This window comes from Trifolium pratense, linkage group LG1, assembly GCF_020283565.1.
Source record: "Trifolium pratense cultivar HEN17-A07 linkage group LG1, ARS_RC_1.1, whole genome shotgun sequence".
Classification (NCBI taxonomy): domain Eukaryota; kingdom Viridiplantae; phylum Streptophyta; class Magnoliopsida; order Fabales; family Fabaceae; genus Trifolium; species Trifolium pratense.
The window spans coordinates 21,474,497-21,492,018 of record NC_060059.1 but is presented as its reverse complement, the minus strand read 5'-3'; the positions used below and the strand labels follow the sequence as shown (position 1 = coordinate 21,492,018).

The 17,522-nt window shown below is 32.9% G+C and overlaps 1 protein-coding gene and 1 long non-coding RNA gene across 33 annotated transcripts; one reads left to right on the top strand and one right to left on the bottom strand.

The window, feature by feature from the left end:
* Positions 1-5,479: 5,479 nt before the first annotated feature.
* LOC123923118 lies at positions 5,480-10,482 on the top strand. Of its 32 annotated transcripts, none has more exons than XR_006814307.1 (11): positions 5,482-5,784; positions 5,988-6,067; positions 6,188-6,233; positions 6,632-6,920; positions 7,035-7,139; positions 7,421-7,539; positions 7,774-7,890; positions 8,149-8,242; positions 9,198-9,265; positions 9,637-9,774; positions 10,241-10,482. It is a non-coding gene; the product is annotated as an uncharacterized LOC123923118 (long non-coding RNA). The 32 variants fall into 32 exon arrangements; XR_006814308.1 differs by having other exon boundaries at positions 9,632-9,774; XR_006814309.1 differs by having other exon boundaries at positions 7,774-7,908.
* A 1,934-nt stretch (positions 10,483-12,416) lies between these two features.
* LOC123902940 lies at positions 12,417-14,426 on the bottom strand. Its single transcript, XM_045952782.1, has 3 exons — positions 13,473-14,426; positions 13,202-13,400; positions 12,417-13,096 (listed from the first exon to the last, which is right to left on the bottom strand). The coding sequence occupies exons 1-3, from the start codon at positions 13,875-13,877 to the stop codon at positions 12,636-12,638; spliced, it is 1,065 nt and encodes a 354-aa protein (XP_045808738.1). The 5' UTR covers positions 13,878-14,426; the 3' UTR covers positions 12,417-12,635.
* Positions 14,427-17,522: the final 3,096 nt, after the last annotated feature.

Sequence of the window (17,522 nt, the reverse complement as noted above, 5' to 3'; positions counted from 1 at the left end):
AGGGGCCAAAAATGTTATTATGAAAGTTAGAGAGCCAAAATCGAAAGTTTGTAAAAGTTAGAGGATCAAAAGTGTAATTTAACCTTATTTTTATTTAGGCTTAAATGCAGTTTTACCCTCATATTTTGAATAAAATGGAATTTTACCCCCCCTATTTTAAAATCCGAAATTTTACCCCCCCTATTTTAAAATTCTGAATTTTACCCCCCCTATTTTATAATTTTTTGGATTTTGCCCCCCTCCACAAATTCTGCACTGTTTCTGAGCCTCAACTTCAAAGAACTCAATTTTGATCAATAATTTACCAAACTGGTACCTAAATGACCGTAATCGAGTTAACTTTCCACATAATCATACCCCACTAAATTTGGAGTTACAAAGAGAAATTAATTTTCGTTTTAGTGAAGGTAAAACTGCATTTAAGCCTTTTATTTAAAAAGAAAGCTATGTCATGGGTTGAGTTACTTGAGTAGTTCAACTATATATATATATATGAGGAGGGTTATATTGACTCCAAGAGTAAGTTTTATAACTTACTCCAAATCTTGACCTTTGATTTTAATTCCAATTAATGGCTAAGATTGATTGATAATAATTATTAAGGTGAGATTTATTTCTTTGTTGCACTGGAAAATAAAGATGATCAAAACATACCTCAAATAGAATGAATTAATGAATTCTTCTACCATAAAAAGAAGAAATTAAACCATTAATTATCAAAAATCAAAATTATCAAAATAATGATTCTTCGCCTTTGTTAATTTTTTATACGCATAATAAATTGCATAGTAGAAAGGATAAAAATACTCTACAAAAAAAAAAAGTATAAAAATACAAATGATAACATTTGTACCAACAAAAAAAGAAAACAAATTTTAAACCAAAAAAAAAGGTAAACAAATGATTGCATAAAAATAACAATAATTGGTACATTTTCTTATAAAAAATATACAATAAAATAATCAACTCCATTTAAAATAGTTCAACATAACAACGGCAAAGGAACACATGAATAAAACACATAACACAAATAAATAACCAATATTATGTACCAAAAAAATAAATTAAATAACCAACATTAACTCTTGCCATAAGCATAATAAGAGCTAAAAGTTCAAAAGCAAAAGATATAAAAATCCAAAAAAATCATCACTATGGTCCAACCATCATCATAAACGCGGATTGAACAAACATAAAATTAGGTGTATAGGCAAAGAGAAGAAAAGAGCACACATGAAATAAATGGTGTATTGTCAACAAAAAAAAATAAAAAGAAATGTTGTACTTAAAGTGTCCAAAAAAAAAAATGGTTTATTCGTAAAAAAAATAATTGTGTACTTACAATTAATTGCTAGAGTTAATATATTCTATTTAAAGTATGTTTTGATAATCTTGATTTTCAAGTGCAACAAAGGAATAAGTCTCACCTTAACAATTATTATCAATCCATCTTAGCCATTAATTGAAATTAAAATCAAAGGTCAAGATTTGGAGTAAGTTATAAAACTTACTCTTGGAGTCAATATAACCCTCCTATATATATATATATATATATATATATAGGGGTTTTCTAACTTAGACCCTAGTTAGGCCTAAGTTAGCAAGGTGCACCTTTTCAATTGGACCAAAATACCCATTCTTTTTAATTAATTAACCAAAATACCCATCAATGGACGCGGATCAAGTGTCGCGCGCGTACCGAAGGACCATGGTTACAGACCGTTGATTTCCATCAGACAGCCAAGATCTGATCTCATCAAGACTGTCTGATCAATCCGACAGCCCAGATCATCCTGATCCATCAGATTCCAGCGCGTGCGCCACACTGGATTACACCCTGGATAGAGAAAAATTTGCTTTTTAAAAGTAGGACACGTGTCACACAATGGTTGGCTGGACGTGATTTTTGTTCATTTAATACTTTGAACTCAATTATTTCGTTGTAAATTAATTTTTATTTTTTATTTTTTATACCAAAATTCATAATTTTTTCTTCTACAAATAGAGACTTGGTTCGTTTGATTTGGACACCGAAAAAAAAATGCAATTTTTCACTACCTTAATCTCATTTTTTGTCTACTAAATACGTTACTTGTGTGTTGTAATTTAACACGCACCACTCAACCAACTCACTGAAACCATTATACCAGGAAAATAGTAGATAATATTCTGGAACTTTTGGTATATTTTATGAAATTTTTGGAGACCTGAAACTATTTTTAGTTAATTAAATGAGATAAAACGGTAATTAAAAACTAGTGTTTGCTTCTGAAACCATTTTACTGGTAGAATGGTTGCACATAGTTGTATTCTGAAACCATTTTACTGGTAGAATGGTTTCAATGAGTAATTTATTAATTGTGTTTGCTTCTGAAACCATTTATCTGGTACAATGGTTTCAGAGAGTTGTAATCTGAAACCATTTTGCTGGTAGAATGGTTTCAGTAAGTTGATTATTAGTTATTTGCTTCTGAAACCATTTAGCTTGTAGAATGGTTGCACATAGTTGTATTCTGAAACCATTTTACTGGTAGAATGGTTTCAGTGAGTAATTTATTAATTGTGTTTGCTTCTGAAACCATTTATCTGGTACAATGGTTTCAGAGAGTTATAATCTGAAACCATTTTGCTGGTAGAATGGTTTCAGTGAGTTGATGTAAGGTAGTGAAAAATGAGATTAAGGTAGTGAAAAATTGAGTTTTTTTTTCTGTGTCCAAATCAAACGAACCAAGTCTCTATTTGTAGAGAAAAAAAAATTATGAATTTTGGTATAAAAAATAAAAATAAAAAATTAATTTACAACGAAATAATTGAGTTCAAAGTATTAAACGGAAAAAAATCACGTCCAGCCGATCAGACAGCGACACGTGTCCTGCTTTTAAAAAGTAGATTCTTCTCTCTCCAGGGTGTAATCCAGTGTGGTGCACGCGCTGGAATCTGATGGAATCAGATGATCTGGGCTGTCTGATTGATCAGACAGTCTTGATGAGATCAGATCTTGGCTGTCTGATGGAAATCAACGGTTTGTAACCATGGTCCTGCGGTACGCGCGCGACACTGGATCCGCGTCCATTGATGGTAATTTGGTTAATTAATTAAAAAGAATGGGTATTTTTTTCCAACTGAAAAGGTGCACCTTGTTAACTTAGACCCAACTGGGTCTAAGTTAGCAGCCCCCTATATATATATATATATATATATATATATATATATATATAGGGGGCTGCTAATTTAGACCCAGTTGGGTCTAAATTAGCAAGGTGCACCTTTTGAGTTGGACAAAAATACCCTTTTTTTTTTTTTTTAAAAAAAAAAAAACATATTGGCGCTGATCCAGTGTCTCGCGCCTACCGCAGGACCACCGTTACAGACCGTTGATTTCCATCAGACGGCCAAGAGATGATCTCATTATGGTTGTCGGATCAATCAGACAGTCCAGATCATCCATCTCCATGATAAGCCAGCGCGTGCACCACACTAGATCTGCACCTGGAGAGAGAAAATTTCATTTTAAAAAAGCAGGACACGTGTCAACTGCTGGGTGGTTGGCGTGTTTTTTTTTTCATTTAATACTTTAAACTCAATTATTTCGTTGTAAATTAATTTTTTATTTTTTTATTTTTATACCAAAATTCATAATTTTTTTTTGTCTACAAATAGAGACTTGGTTCGTTTGATTTGGACACAAAAAAAAAAAACTCAATTTTTCACTACCTTTAATTATCTTTATATAATACTGTGAAACCATTTAGTTGGTAGAATGGTTTCACAGTATAACTCTCTGAAACCATTTTACTGGTAGAATGGTTTCAGTGAGTAATTTCTTAATTGTTTGCTTCTGAAACCATTCTGAAACCATTTAGCTGGTACAATGGTTTCAGAGCGTTGTACTTTGAAACCATTTCACTGATAGAATGGTTTCAGGGGAGTTGATTTTTAATTGTTTGCTTCTGAAACCATTTTACTGCTAGAATGGTTTCACAGTATAACTCTCTGAAACCATTCTTCCAGCTAAATGGTTTCAGAAGCAAACAATAGTTTTTAATTACCGTTTTATCTCATTTAATTAACGAAAAATAGTTTCAGGTCTCAAAAAATTTCATAAAATATACCAAAAGTTCCAGAATATTATCTAATATTTTATTAGAAACAAATAAAAAAACAATTGGTTTCAGAGTACAAATCTATGAATTTATTATTATTATTTGTTAAATGGTTTTAAATAATCAGCGGAATTTGTGAAAATAATTTCATGACTTGAGCTAGGGAGAGTGAGGTACACAAGAGGGTTCTAAATAATTCATAGTACTTTACATAAAATTTTGGAAATTTTTTATGGAATTATAATATTTTTAATTACCTTTTTACTCATTTAATTAACTAAAAATAGTTTCGGGTCTCCAAAAATTTCATACAATATATCAAAATTTCCAGAATATTATCTACTATTTTATTATGAAAAAATAAAAAAAAAATAGAGCCTCCCTGAGGCCGCACGCGCCCCCACGCGCCTCCGGTGAGAGTGGGCGTGGGCGACGCGCACTGTTCATCGTCCCTCCCACCCGTTTTATGCAGAAACGGGTCGTGCGACCCGGTTTTTGACCCGGTTCGATCTCCCTCAATACTCAACGAAACTCGACGTTCCTTATATGAATTTTGATCGTTTTTCAATTTTACAAAGGTTTCCGGTATTAGTTTTTGAAATCGGCGTTCGATTCGCACGTAAAATGAGGTCGAAATTTGGAAGAAATTTAAAAAATGTAATAGTTGTTCTATTGTTTCAAAAAAAAAAAAAGGGTATTTTTATGATGCAAATTACATACATGCCCCAGTTGCTCTATTGTTTCAAAAAAAAAAAAATGGGTATTTTTGTCCAACTCAAAAGGTGCACCTTACTAACTTAGACCTAACTAGGGTCTAAGTTAGAAAACTCCATATATATATATATATATATATATATATATATATATATATATATTAATGACCATTGTTTAATATTTAGTTCGAAGATTCAATAATTCAACCATTAAATATCAGATATTCCTTAATCTTTGGACTGAAATATTTTTGCTGGACTTATATTTGTGTCAAAAATGGAATTGACAGTAATGATTTCAAAACTTTCGCATTTGTTGGACTTATATCTATAATATACATAAAAGATTATAAACTTAGAAACCCTAATGCAAAACCCTAATGGATTGACCAATTAGCAATAGACATCTATAGGCTTAGCAAATTACATTCATCCACTAATTATTTGCCAAATATCTTGTGTGGACCACTCTCCTAAAGTATTCCAAAACAATTGGCTGGTATGATGGCTGGTTTATTTGATGGTTTATCCAAACAATTGGCTGGGTTTGACATTTCATCTAGACAAATGAGATCTTGACACATACAAGCTTCCATTCATTCAGTAATGGTAACAAATGGAACACATGCATTGAAGCCCACATAAGTATATATTTCTCTCTGTCAGAATTTTTTTCATTTGGCAAGTTTTTTTCTCTCTCTTCTCTCCCCCTCTCTCTCTCTCTCGTACGCTCTTCTCTCCCTCCTCTCTGCCTCATCTCATCCATCACCGTAACATCCACCACAACCCACACCACCACCTACAAATCAATCACTCGTCAGAGGGAGGGAGTGGCCGAGTGTGAGAATATTTTCTGGGGAGGGAAGTTCCGGTGAGGAAGAGAGAGTTCCGGCCGTGATAGAGAGTTCCGGTGGCGTTTCATGGCGGTGTTTGGCGACGGTGATGCTTCTTGCTCCTTCGTTCATCTGGTTTGATCTTAGTTTCTATACTATTTTTATTTTTATTTTTATTTTTTCGTTGCTTTTTTTTTTGGTTGAAGATTGGAGGTGGTGGTGATGTGTGGTGGTTAGGTGGATGGTAATGTATCTCCAAATTCATCTTCTACATTTCATCTTTCTCAATTTGTCAATTTTCATCTCTGTAATTGGTACTCTGTGTTGTATTTTTGCAGGCTCCATGGAAGAATAATGCTCCTTCAGACCTCCACCTTCCTCCAAGCCAGCCAAATCTGGTGGTGACAAGCAGAAGAAGGTTCGTTTTTCTCTTCAAAGTTTTTTTTTAATTTTTTTTTTTGCAGCTTTTGTTTCATCGTATGTGTAATTAATAGTGAATTTCAGAGCTTAGATTCATTTTTTGTAGACTCAAATCCAGGTATAAGTTGTTATTGCAAACTGATCATGCCACAACAACATCAAAGGTATTGTATCTATTATGCAATGATAGTGTGATTTTAGAGGAATTTTTAATTAGGAAAAACTTGTATGGAAATATTCAGGAACTTCTTAGTATGAAATGCATATTAGATAATGAGATTTTTAATCGTCTGTGGACAATATCGAAAGATAGTTTGCATAATTTATTTCAGATGTATGGTTCTTGATTTACAAAGTTTTTCCTTATTATGCTCTATGTTCTTAACCTTGCATCTATTATGAAATGATTGTGTGATTTTAGAGGAGTGCTTAATTAGTGTTAACATACATAAATGAATTTTTCAAACAAAGGAATGATAACTGAGTAGCTACCTGTTAATCATTATCTGCTATCATATTGTTTTGGTAGAAAATTCTCAACTTTCTTGTCTTTTAAATGCAGGATGACAGAACCTGCCTCTAATGTGGCATCTTGCAGTGGAACTGCAATGGAGAAGTCATCAAAAGGATATTTTAGGAACATTCATACAAGTCATCAGTTTTTACTTTATCATTTTAAGAAAATATTTATATTCTGGATTCAGTCTATTATGCTTCCTAGGATTTCAGCGTCTAATTTCGACGTAAAACGTTGTACAGATAACACTTGCAATGGCTTCTTTCTATTGTGATTATTTCTCTCCAAATACGGCTTACAAACCAAAGATGTGGACAGAAGCTTGGACTGGCTGGTATTGATGCTTTGTTTCTGATTTCTTAGGTTTCCATAAGAATATGATAAATGTAATCTAGATATAATATAAGCTTGACTATACAATGCCTCCGTTCCTCTTCTATGCTTGCAGGTTTGCCGAGTTTGGAGGTCCGGTACCTCACCGACCTGCTGAAGACTTGGCATTTTCAATTGCAAGATTTATGCAAAAGGGGGATCATTTATCAATTACTACATGGTAACTTCATTATTTATTGAATTTAATGTGTAACTTTGTAGGGTTCACCGTATTTAAATATTGAACTTGGCCATTCATTTTGTTTATTTCAATATCATGGTGGAACAAATTTTGGGAGAACTGTCGGTGGTCCTTTCATTGCTTCAAGCTATGACTATGATGCACCTCTTGATGAATATGGTAAAACACAAAGGATTCCAAAACTTGGCATAACCAATAAGAACTCACTTGTATTTTACAGACCTAATTAGGGTTCTTAATTTTGTTTCTTCTGTGTGCAGGATTGCTTAGGCAACCGTAATGGGGTCATCTGAAGGATTTACACAGAGCAATAAAACTCTCCGAACCGGCTTTAGTTTCTGCAGATCCAACCGTTACACGGATTGGAAACTATCAAGAGGTATGCATGACTTGTTTGGATGTCAATAAACTCAAAGTGGGCAGCAGATATGGCTATAGGACTTGGTACCGGAGTTCCGTGGATGTCAATAAACTCATCTCTCTTTCAAACTGTTTTTCGTTTTTTATTTATTTTAATTTTTGCAGAAAGCATTCTAATGATAAAATTGAATAGTTTTGATTTTTAACGATTTATGTTTTGTGGTGTTTGTTTGTTTGTTTGTGTTGGACATAGGTAGTTGAAGTTTCAACTTCCAAAACTGGAAAACATGGATATGTTAAGTGACACTGACATCTTCACTGGCTTGTGATGTATTCAAGAGTATTAATGTGATGAATCTTTTGAATTCAGGTAGAAACTGAGGATGAGGTACTATTATATTGCTCTAACCTGTTTCTTGTGATGTATTCAAGAGTATGCAGACTTATTTTCCCAAAGTTGATCAATTTTTTCCTATCATCGTTTGTTTTTTTTGAATCTTTTGCAATAGACTTGGTTTTAAGAAGTTGATCAATTTTTGCGGTTTTGGTTTTGTAAATTATTTGCTAACCATTTTACTTTGCTAATTTGCTAAATATAAGGCGGTTTTGTTTTTTTATACATTTTTAGATTGCTCTTCTTTCTCGCTTTCTTTTGGCATACCTGGCGACGTGAATGGGTGAACAGGGAGCACACACAACAACAGCGGCAGCCTCCGACGTAGGTAAGGATTTCATATCCATTCTAACCCTAATTTGGTTACCTACTAATCCTTTATTTAATGCATTCCTAAATGCCCCCCAAAACACATTTAATTGAGCTCATGTCACATCACTACATTAGATATGCTTTAAGTATGTAACTAAGTTAAAGAAACACATTTGTAGAAACAGTCCAATACTAGATGTATCATTGAGATAACAAATTTACTAGACTGGCTCATAAGTTTTTCTGTTTTATAGCAAAAAAGGTTTGAATTTTAGCGCTTGCAAAAGAGATAACATTTCTGTCGAACCTGTCATGATGGTACATTAATCAAATGAGTTAGTAACAAAAAATCAAATATACTATCAGCAAACCAAACCAATAATGTTTGATGACAGATATCGGTTAGAGCTAATTTAATTTAGATTAGTAGTTTTGTCTTTCTAGCTGATATATGTTATCGAACAAACATCAATAGTGGAAACCAAGGTTTTCAATAACACAATTCAAAGTAAATGAAACAAAGAGGTTAGTTTTTGAAATTTGAATTTTCTTTAATTAATTATAATTTTCTTATTTCAAAAATCAAAATTGTTGTAACCGATTCTTTTGTGCACACATAACTGATTTTATTTTATATGTGATTCTTTTGGCATGGTAAGTGCCACTTTGTTGGTATTTCTGCACTCTTTTGTTTATCCATATTTTGAATCAGTTTCCTGTAGTGAGGTGCATGCCTCTAAGGAATTTATGGTTTATGTGAGGCATACCTTCAACACTTTATTGAAAATTATAGATGTTGATTTTAATTTTATTGTACTCATGATTTGTGGCAATACTTTAGCTTATGAAATTGCATGTTTGAAATCTCCATGAAATTGAGCTAAGTTATGAGAGTTGGCAGATAAGTTCAGCCGGTGTATACTAAGATCTCCATGAAAATTACTTACCATTTTTATTTTACCGCAACGCAGAGCACAAAACGAAGGGATAATGACGACTCTGCAATTTCTGTTCAAAAATATTGAACTCAATAGCTAGAGTACTCCTCTTTTGACTAACCATTATTCACTTTTAGAATTTTCACCTTAAGTCATACACTATTAAAAATTATAATTCATAAATTTTCGTCTCTGATTTATAAATGGTGGGTTTGACTATAATTGTTGTGAAGGAAATTTCCTAATTTTTAAGATTTTATTGTTGTCATGTGCATCATAAAAGTATTGAAATTATTCATTTGTGTGGTTTTGTCTACATTTTAGTGACTAAGGAATAATGAATTAGGATTTATATAAAAGTGCTTACATATCATTACCAGAATTTCACTCATTCTATTTTTAGCTGTGCATTTGACAGCATGTTGAAGCCATTTGTGACAATTTTTGCATAACTAATACATGTGCAGTGCAGATGGGATAAATGCAATTGTATCATGAAAGCATGCTCACAAAAATGTGTTAACCAATAGTGTGCAACTATTTGGTTGCCATACTTTTCTTTCTTTCCCAGAAAAGTTACAAGCCTCCTAAAAGACCCTTGACAAACAAGGTTTGTTGGTCTTTTACTCTTTTACATTTTTGGTTTGTTATATACTTATATGTATTCAATTTTTTAGTTATTATAGGAATGTTTGTTAGCTTTTTGGATCTGTATATATATAAGGCTTTTATTATGCAAACCTATCTAATTGAAATAAATGTTCATAGTGTAAGCCTTTTATTTCTTATATATATATATTGTTTGCAATTTCATATATGGTTTTCCATTAATCTATAATCCACTCCATCCCAAGAGAAATTAGTTTGCCAAATGTAGTCATTGTTGTGCTTAACTAATATTGAGATTTGAGAGGAATATAAATTTTGTCATCTAATAGTCTAAATACACATTAGATTGCGTACTACATTACTTTGTTAGCACATAGTTTAGTGGTTTGGCTTTAATTTTGGTCACACGACATGTTCTTCCTATGTGGTGATACAACAAGCTTAAATTGATTTCTTTTTTTGTGCAGGTTCTCAAAATCATAGTTTCCAGCTTGCTTTAATGTGAGAGATTTGTAGTAGATAGTATTTTTGGGAGTTGCTAGATGGATTTCAAGATGATTCCTATGAAGTTAGTAACTTAAGAGTTTGAAGAAAAATTTGTAAAATCTAAGGAAAGAGTTTCTTTTGTGGTGTTCTTGCATGTTATAAGGAAGATTGACATGTTATAACTTATAACTTATGATTCCTATCTCTATCATTTTGTTTTCCATGTGTTATTTTTGGATATTTATTTTGTGATTAACATCATCCATGATTGAAATATATTTGGCGTTATGGATGATTGAAATATATTTGGCGTTATGGTGATGTATTTTATTTTAGTCATTTTGATGTCTTTTTCACGTGGGTATGTACTTTATTTTGATGTTCTTTGGATATGGAATTTCAATTGCGATGTAAATGGTGTCCCCCTTTGTTAATTTCCGCATGTTCATGACTAACTTTTTCGGCTAATAGCATCCATGATTGGTATATAAATGATATTCCCTAAGGAATTTGCATATGCTTATGACTAATTACCTCGGCACATAACAACCATGATTGGTATACAAATTACGTTCCGCCGAACCCGTGCAACGCACGGGGAGCCGTCTAGTTTGTACTAAAGGGGCATGTGAAGGTGATCTTTTCTTGGTCTTCGGGTGCTATATGAATCTGAAAGTAACCTAAAAAATCATCAAGAAAATAATATTGTGATTTACCTGTCAACCGTTCAAGCATCTGGTTAATGAAGGATAAGGGGAAATGGTCTTTTCGAGACGCTTGGTTGAGTCTCTTGTAGTTTATGCACACTCTCTAGATATTTTGTACTAGGGATAAACTCATTGTTCTCATTTTTAACCACGGTGATGCCTCGCTGTTTTGCTTCGTCCTCTAAAAGTATTTTGTGCATACACATGGACGGACTAATCCCAGGAATGTCAACTAAAGGTCCATCCTATGACCTTGTGGACTCTTAGTATTTCCAAGAACTTTTCTCTTATGCATCTTCAAGAATTAAGGAGATAATGACAATTGTCTCCTAAATAGGCATATTTCATCGAAATTCAACGAAATAATATTTATAAATGTATATTTAAATACTTTATAAATTATTTTCAATTATAATTTTACCCCTGCCTTACGGAATCTCTGTCCCCGAAAATTTTATTAAAATAATATTTAAATACTTTATAAATTATTTTCAATTATATTTTCACACAATGTATAACATTTGTTTACTTATGATGTTTATTACTACTATCACAAGACTCACAATAATATTTTAATTGTTTTATAATTAAACTTTACTCTTTTTTTATAACTAGTTTGGTTGAATATAATAGAAATTTGATATTTTTTCTAAAGGTCGATGGATCTCCGCGGAGATGAGAATAGAGGAAGAATAATTTTCAAAGAGGTGAATGAGGACGAAAATAGAAAACATTTTAGATAGTAGGACAATGAATAGTAAAACATCATCCGCTCAATTTCTGGTCACTGACATCCCTACTAAACAAACATTCGCGATTATTTATACATCCATGATTATTTGTTTTTTATAGACAAAATAATAGGCAACACTAAAATTTGCACATATATCATGTTGCAACTCAGGAGAATACATTTGACCTAACATTGTTGGGCTAACAATATATTGCTCCCTCCATTTCAAAATGTAAGTAACTTTGGTCAAATTACACAAATTAAGAAATATAATTAATATTGTACGAAAAAGAGAAATTATAAGTTAGTTTACAAAATTATCCTTCATTAATAGTATATGAAAGATAAATTAAATAATTGAAAGAAAATAGAGTAATAAATAATTAAGGGTATAATAAAAAAAAATAGCATTAAATACTTCATTGATAACACAGTGATTTGATATAAATTTTTTCTCATATGGAGGGAGGAGTATAGTTGAAGTGTTCAACTAGTATTTGCACACAACATTCATGATTTTTACAACTGAAGCCTCTTGTTTATTTTTTTACCTTTTTGTCCGAAGGGCATCAACCCCAACCAACCCTTGATTTAGACTAGCCACCACACCAGATTTCCCCATCAATTAACAATTTTTCTTCTTGAAGGAGAGAATAAGAACAAGCAAGAAATAATAATTAGATAAATATAATAAGAGTAATTGACTAATTGATAACACAATTTGATCAATATCACAAAAACTATATCTCAACTTTATTTTATTTCATATTAGTAAAAATTCCATCCCATACTTCAAATAAAAAAGCAGAAGGGGATACAATTAGAGTTGTTACAGTCAACTAAGACTTTTAATCCTCATATTAACCCTCATATATTAGCAAATTAAAAAGAAAAAAAAATTAAGCCGAAAATAGAAAGAAATTAACAGTCAAAATTTTACGGGTTATCATCCTCAAACACCACTGCCAAACCAGTCACAACCTTAACCCCAGCAATTGAACCCTTCGGCTTCAACTCCGGCGGCTTCCATTCGACAACCACCGTCTTCTCATCTTCACCAGAACTCTCAGTAACACAATTTTCCTTCAAAACCTTCTCTTTTTGTGTATGGACAGTTATTCTTGTATAAGTTGAGAGCCATTTAGCTTTCACATATTCGACTCTCCTCCACGGTGGAACATGCATTCCCTTCTTCTTCAAACTCTGCTTCCCCGCCTCGGATACAATAGCCACGATACTCTGTAAACGATCGCACTTTCCAACGAATATGTAAGGAAGATTCTGGAGAATCATCTTGTACGATTTAGTAGATCTAGCAATCTCAAATTCTGATTTAAAATCAATGTCAATTATCAACCGTTCATTCCCTAACATCACATCAATATATTCATATTCCCCTGTTCAAAATAAACATATTCATAAATAAATTCATCAACCATCAACCATTTGTAACAATTGATATTTCAATTTTCAATTAATGAAAAATAATTATAATTAAGTACCAGCTGGATGTGAAGGAGATTTTGATTTTTCCCAGCGAGATTTACAAACGGAAGCATCGTATCCAAGAGATGATAAAGCTTCGGCAACAATCTTTCTGCAGAAACTGTCTTTGCGTTTGCATAACTTATTCTTATCAACAATCTTTGCAGTGTCTGTTAGAAGATCTCTCTCACCGGTACTTTTACAAGCTACCAAACCCTGTCCAAAACAGAGAAACGCGTTTCAGATAAGTTTCTACTTTCTTCTTATTAATTATTTTCAACGCCAAACCTTGAGGATTTCATATGCTTCAGACGCTGAATAACCGCTAAGCGATTCTGACTCTTTGTCGGAGCTATCTTCACAGTTTCTATTGAAGCAGTTACAACGATTTCGTCCACATTTGGTAGAAGCAGAAGCAGATTGATTCTCCTCAATGTAATTTGTCACCATTTTTGCCAAACAAACCGAGCTTGGTTCGAAATCATCGGCGATATTAAATCCTTCCTTACACAAATGCGGTTCCAAACCACCACCGGCGATCTTCTCAGAAGCAGAAATTCTCAGAACGCCGGAGAATTGACGCTCGAGAAGCCGCTTCAGCCGTGACTTGACAACCGGCTTAACCGGTTCGACTCGAGTAATCTCCTCATCTAACTGAAAATCGATCGGTTGAATTTTCATCATAAAAGGCATCACAAGAGACGCCGTAACACTTTCAATAAGTAGTAGTATTTATTTCTTCCGTTACCGAATCTCGTGCTTAAACTTTTAAGTAATTTCAAGTCAGAAGAAGACAACAACTGAGTTTGTGAAATTCTAAGAAATCACTTTTTCTCGATTCTCCGCATAAGTTTTCAAAATTTGAGGAGAAAGAAAGTCACAAAAACGGAAAGGTTAAAAAAATAAATAAAAGGAATATGTGTTCTGCCAAAACTCTGTAGACGCTGAAAACAGAGCAAGTTTCTTTCTATTTTCTTTTAGCTTTTCCGATTATTTTATAATTTGCTTCTGACTTATGAAACTAAACATGGAATAACTTGAAAACTCTTCCAACTAAACTCGCTTTAGCTTAGGGTTTATACTTTCTAGTTCTAGAAATGATTAGCGTTATTTTGATCCAAAGTAACCGATAATCGCCGGAGATTCCATATTTTCCGCCGGAGAGACAGTCGCCGGCGAGTGAAAGTGGATTTGTATTGTTGCGTGAAGTTATGGCTTTCGTGCAGCAATGATCGAGGAGAGGATAAGTTAAGAAAGTGTGGATTATTTAAGAGGAAAATGTGATGACGTTAGCATGATCTGCCACGTGTAAATCCTACGTGGCGAATTGTGAGAACTGCCATAAATAACTGAGTATATTACGTGTTGAGGTCTGAACCGGGTTTTGGTTTGAGGTTTCGGTTCATGATGCCACGTTACGTTGGGTGTGGGGTGGGAAATTGAATTGCCGAAAATGTCCTCATTGTTTTGCAAGAGCCTCATGATGTGGACGCTTTTGAAAATTGACTCACGTAGAAAGTATGGGCCCGATGGAAACTCCAAAACTTTTTCAGTTTTTGGGTGAGGATGTTTCGTGTGCTTTATATTGACGAAGTTACCCTTTTTGTAGTTCAGTAGAAGTCTGATTTTGGCCTTGAAGCAGTCTAGGAGGGAATAAGTTTAGGGGTAGTTTAGTTATAACACATCTCCCTCGTCTCAGGTAATCTGCGTCAGTGCGTCACGTCAAACATTTTTAGTGGGAATCTATATTGACTAAATCACCCCTGTATTATTAGAAATTGGATTGGATTGAATTGTATTGGCTATTTTTAAAAAAAATAGTAATTTGTATTTTTTTTTTACAAGCCAAAATGATATACTCCTTCCGTTCCTAAAATATAAGTAAAAGTGAGCCACTCAAACTTGATGTAATTAGTTAAAGATTTGGACCAAATACATTCATTTTTGTTGATCAATTGAGTATATATATATATGACATGCCAAGGGAGACTAAGCAAGGTACAAAAGTCAAAATATAAAAAACATAAAGAAACTATATAATGCCCAAACAAATCATATAACTAGACCACCAACTATGACAGTTTAAAACTAAATAATTACTCGGCGCTTTCAACCACCTATAGGAAAAGACTTGATCTTGTCAAACATGTGATATAATGAGTTTGTCGAGCCTCTGAACAATCTATAGTTTCTTTCAGTCCACACAACTCACACTCAAATATACATTATTCAAACTAAAAAACCACTACGCTTACTTTATCATCATAATATTTGCAGGTGCCCTCACCCCACCTTTGAGAGTTGTAGCTCAATAACCTTCACACATACTTTTAGGCTCGACATCATAGTTCCATAAGGATCAATTGGGTATATGGGTAATCCCATTTATATATTGTCAAAAACTCACTTTTTCATCTAATGGGAGAGTTTTAACTCACACTAGACACATCAACAATTTCTCCATTTAGTGTGAGCCCATCCATTTTTATCGTGGTATGTTTCTCCTTAAGTGGAAACTTTTTCATTCACGTGCACCCTCAATCGAAAGCTTTTTCGTCAACATATAGATACACCTTCAATCAAAAACTTTTTCATATACATATAACATACACTTGTACTATAGTTGACATCGTGTAAACATGACATGTCGTATTGCCACCATTAGATTAAGACCAATCACAAAAAGAAATTGACTTCATATCTTACCATACTTACCATAAAACTTACTGTATTAAGTATATATGAATAATCATACTTATATATTGTGTGACACTTATATTTGTATTCATATAAGACAATAATCTCAAAATATCATTCTTCATCTATAAGACCAAGTGCAATGGGTTGTTGAAAATGAATTCAACACATAAAATCTATGTAATGGTGTGTTGAAAGTAGTGTTGAAGGTGAGTTGGAGGGAGATGTGATGAATTGATTCAACACAGTTGAACATCAACAAGGGGGACCACGCGGCAACTTGTTTGTGGCTCACAGCAGGCGCGTGCATGCCACGCACAGACAGGAGGGAGTGGTACGCGGAGAGAGAAAAAAGTTGTGACACATGGTTGCGTTCAATTGGTTCTCCGGATTTTTATCCAATTAATACTTTGAACTCAATTATTTCATAGTAAATTAATTTTTTATTTTTTAATTTTTTTACCAAAATTCATAATTTTTTTTTGTCTATAAATAGAGACTTGGTTCATTTGATTTGGACACAGAAAAAAAAAAACGGATTTTTTCACTATAATAATCTTATTAATATCTTCCTATTAGTGTTAATCTTGACGCATTAGTCTTTTTTTTAGTGAAATGAATCCCAATAATCACTTCAACAACACCCAAAATTCTTCTAATCATCCCAACAATTATCAAAATCCAAATCAAATTTTCAACCAACATCCTCGAAACATACCTAATTTTGGTTTAACACCAAATTTCAACCAATCATCCTTTGTTCCAAACTTTCATCCATATTATGGATCTATGCTGAGAAATTCATCTCAAACACCCCCATTTTAAATTATTTGTATCGTACTAATTATGTTGCTTGTGTGTTGCATTGCATTTTAATTATTTGTATCGTACTAATTACGTTACTTGTGTGTTGTATTTTAAATTAAGTTAAGATGATTTGTATCGTATGAATTATTTAAATAAATTTTGTTTTTATTACAAAAAACTAAAATATAAATCGTTAAGTGTTAATTATTTTAATTTAATTTTAATCGATAATTGTAATTTTATTTAATCATAAAAACAAAAATATAAATTTAAATAAGAATATGAAATAAAAAGTTGTGGGGTAGAGAAAGTAGTGGGGTAGAGTGTTGAATGAAAAAGCTATTGGAGAGGATAAAAGTTGAATGTGTGTTGAATGATTAGGTGGAAGAAAGAGAAAATAATGTGGAGTGTTGGGAAGTGAAAAAGTGGTGTTGAAAGTTTGTGACCATTGTACATGGTCTAAGGTGAAAAAAAAGATTTTCTCTCTCTCTCTCTCTTTGCTTGCCTACCCTAAATTTTTCTTTTTTCTCTTTGAGTTCTCTTTTCCCTCTACCGGTGATGGGGTGGTTTTATTTCATTTTTGGCCTAAATCACCTCCTTGCATCTTTTGTTTTTCTTGCTATTAAACTAAATAAGCGATTTTTACATAGTTTAAGTCTTTTAGTTGCTTTCTTTTGCATTTGTGATTTCGTCGTTCGAGTGTGGCATTGTGTTGGTCGTCGTCTTGGTACGACGTTGTTTGATTTTCCGTCTTTTTGGCATCAACGTTGCAGATCCGGAAGCATGGACATTTCATTGACTTTAATTTATCATATTATTTTTAGGTATTTTGCC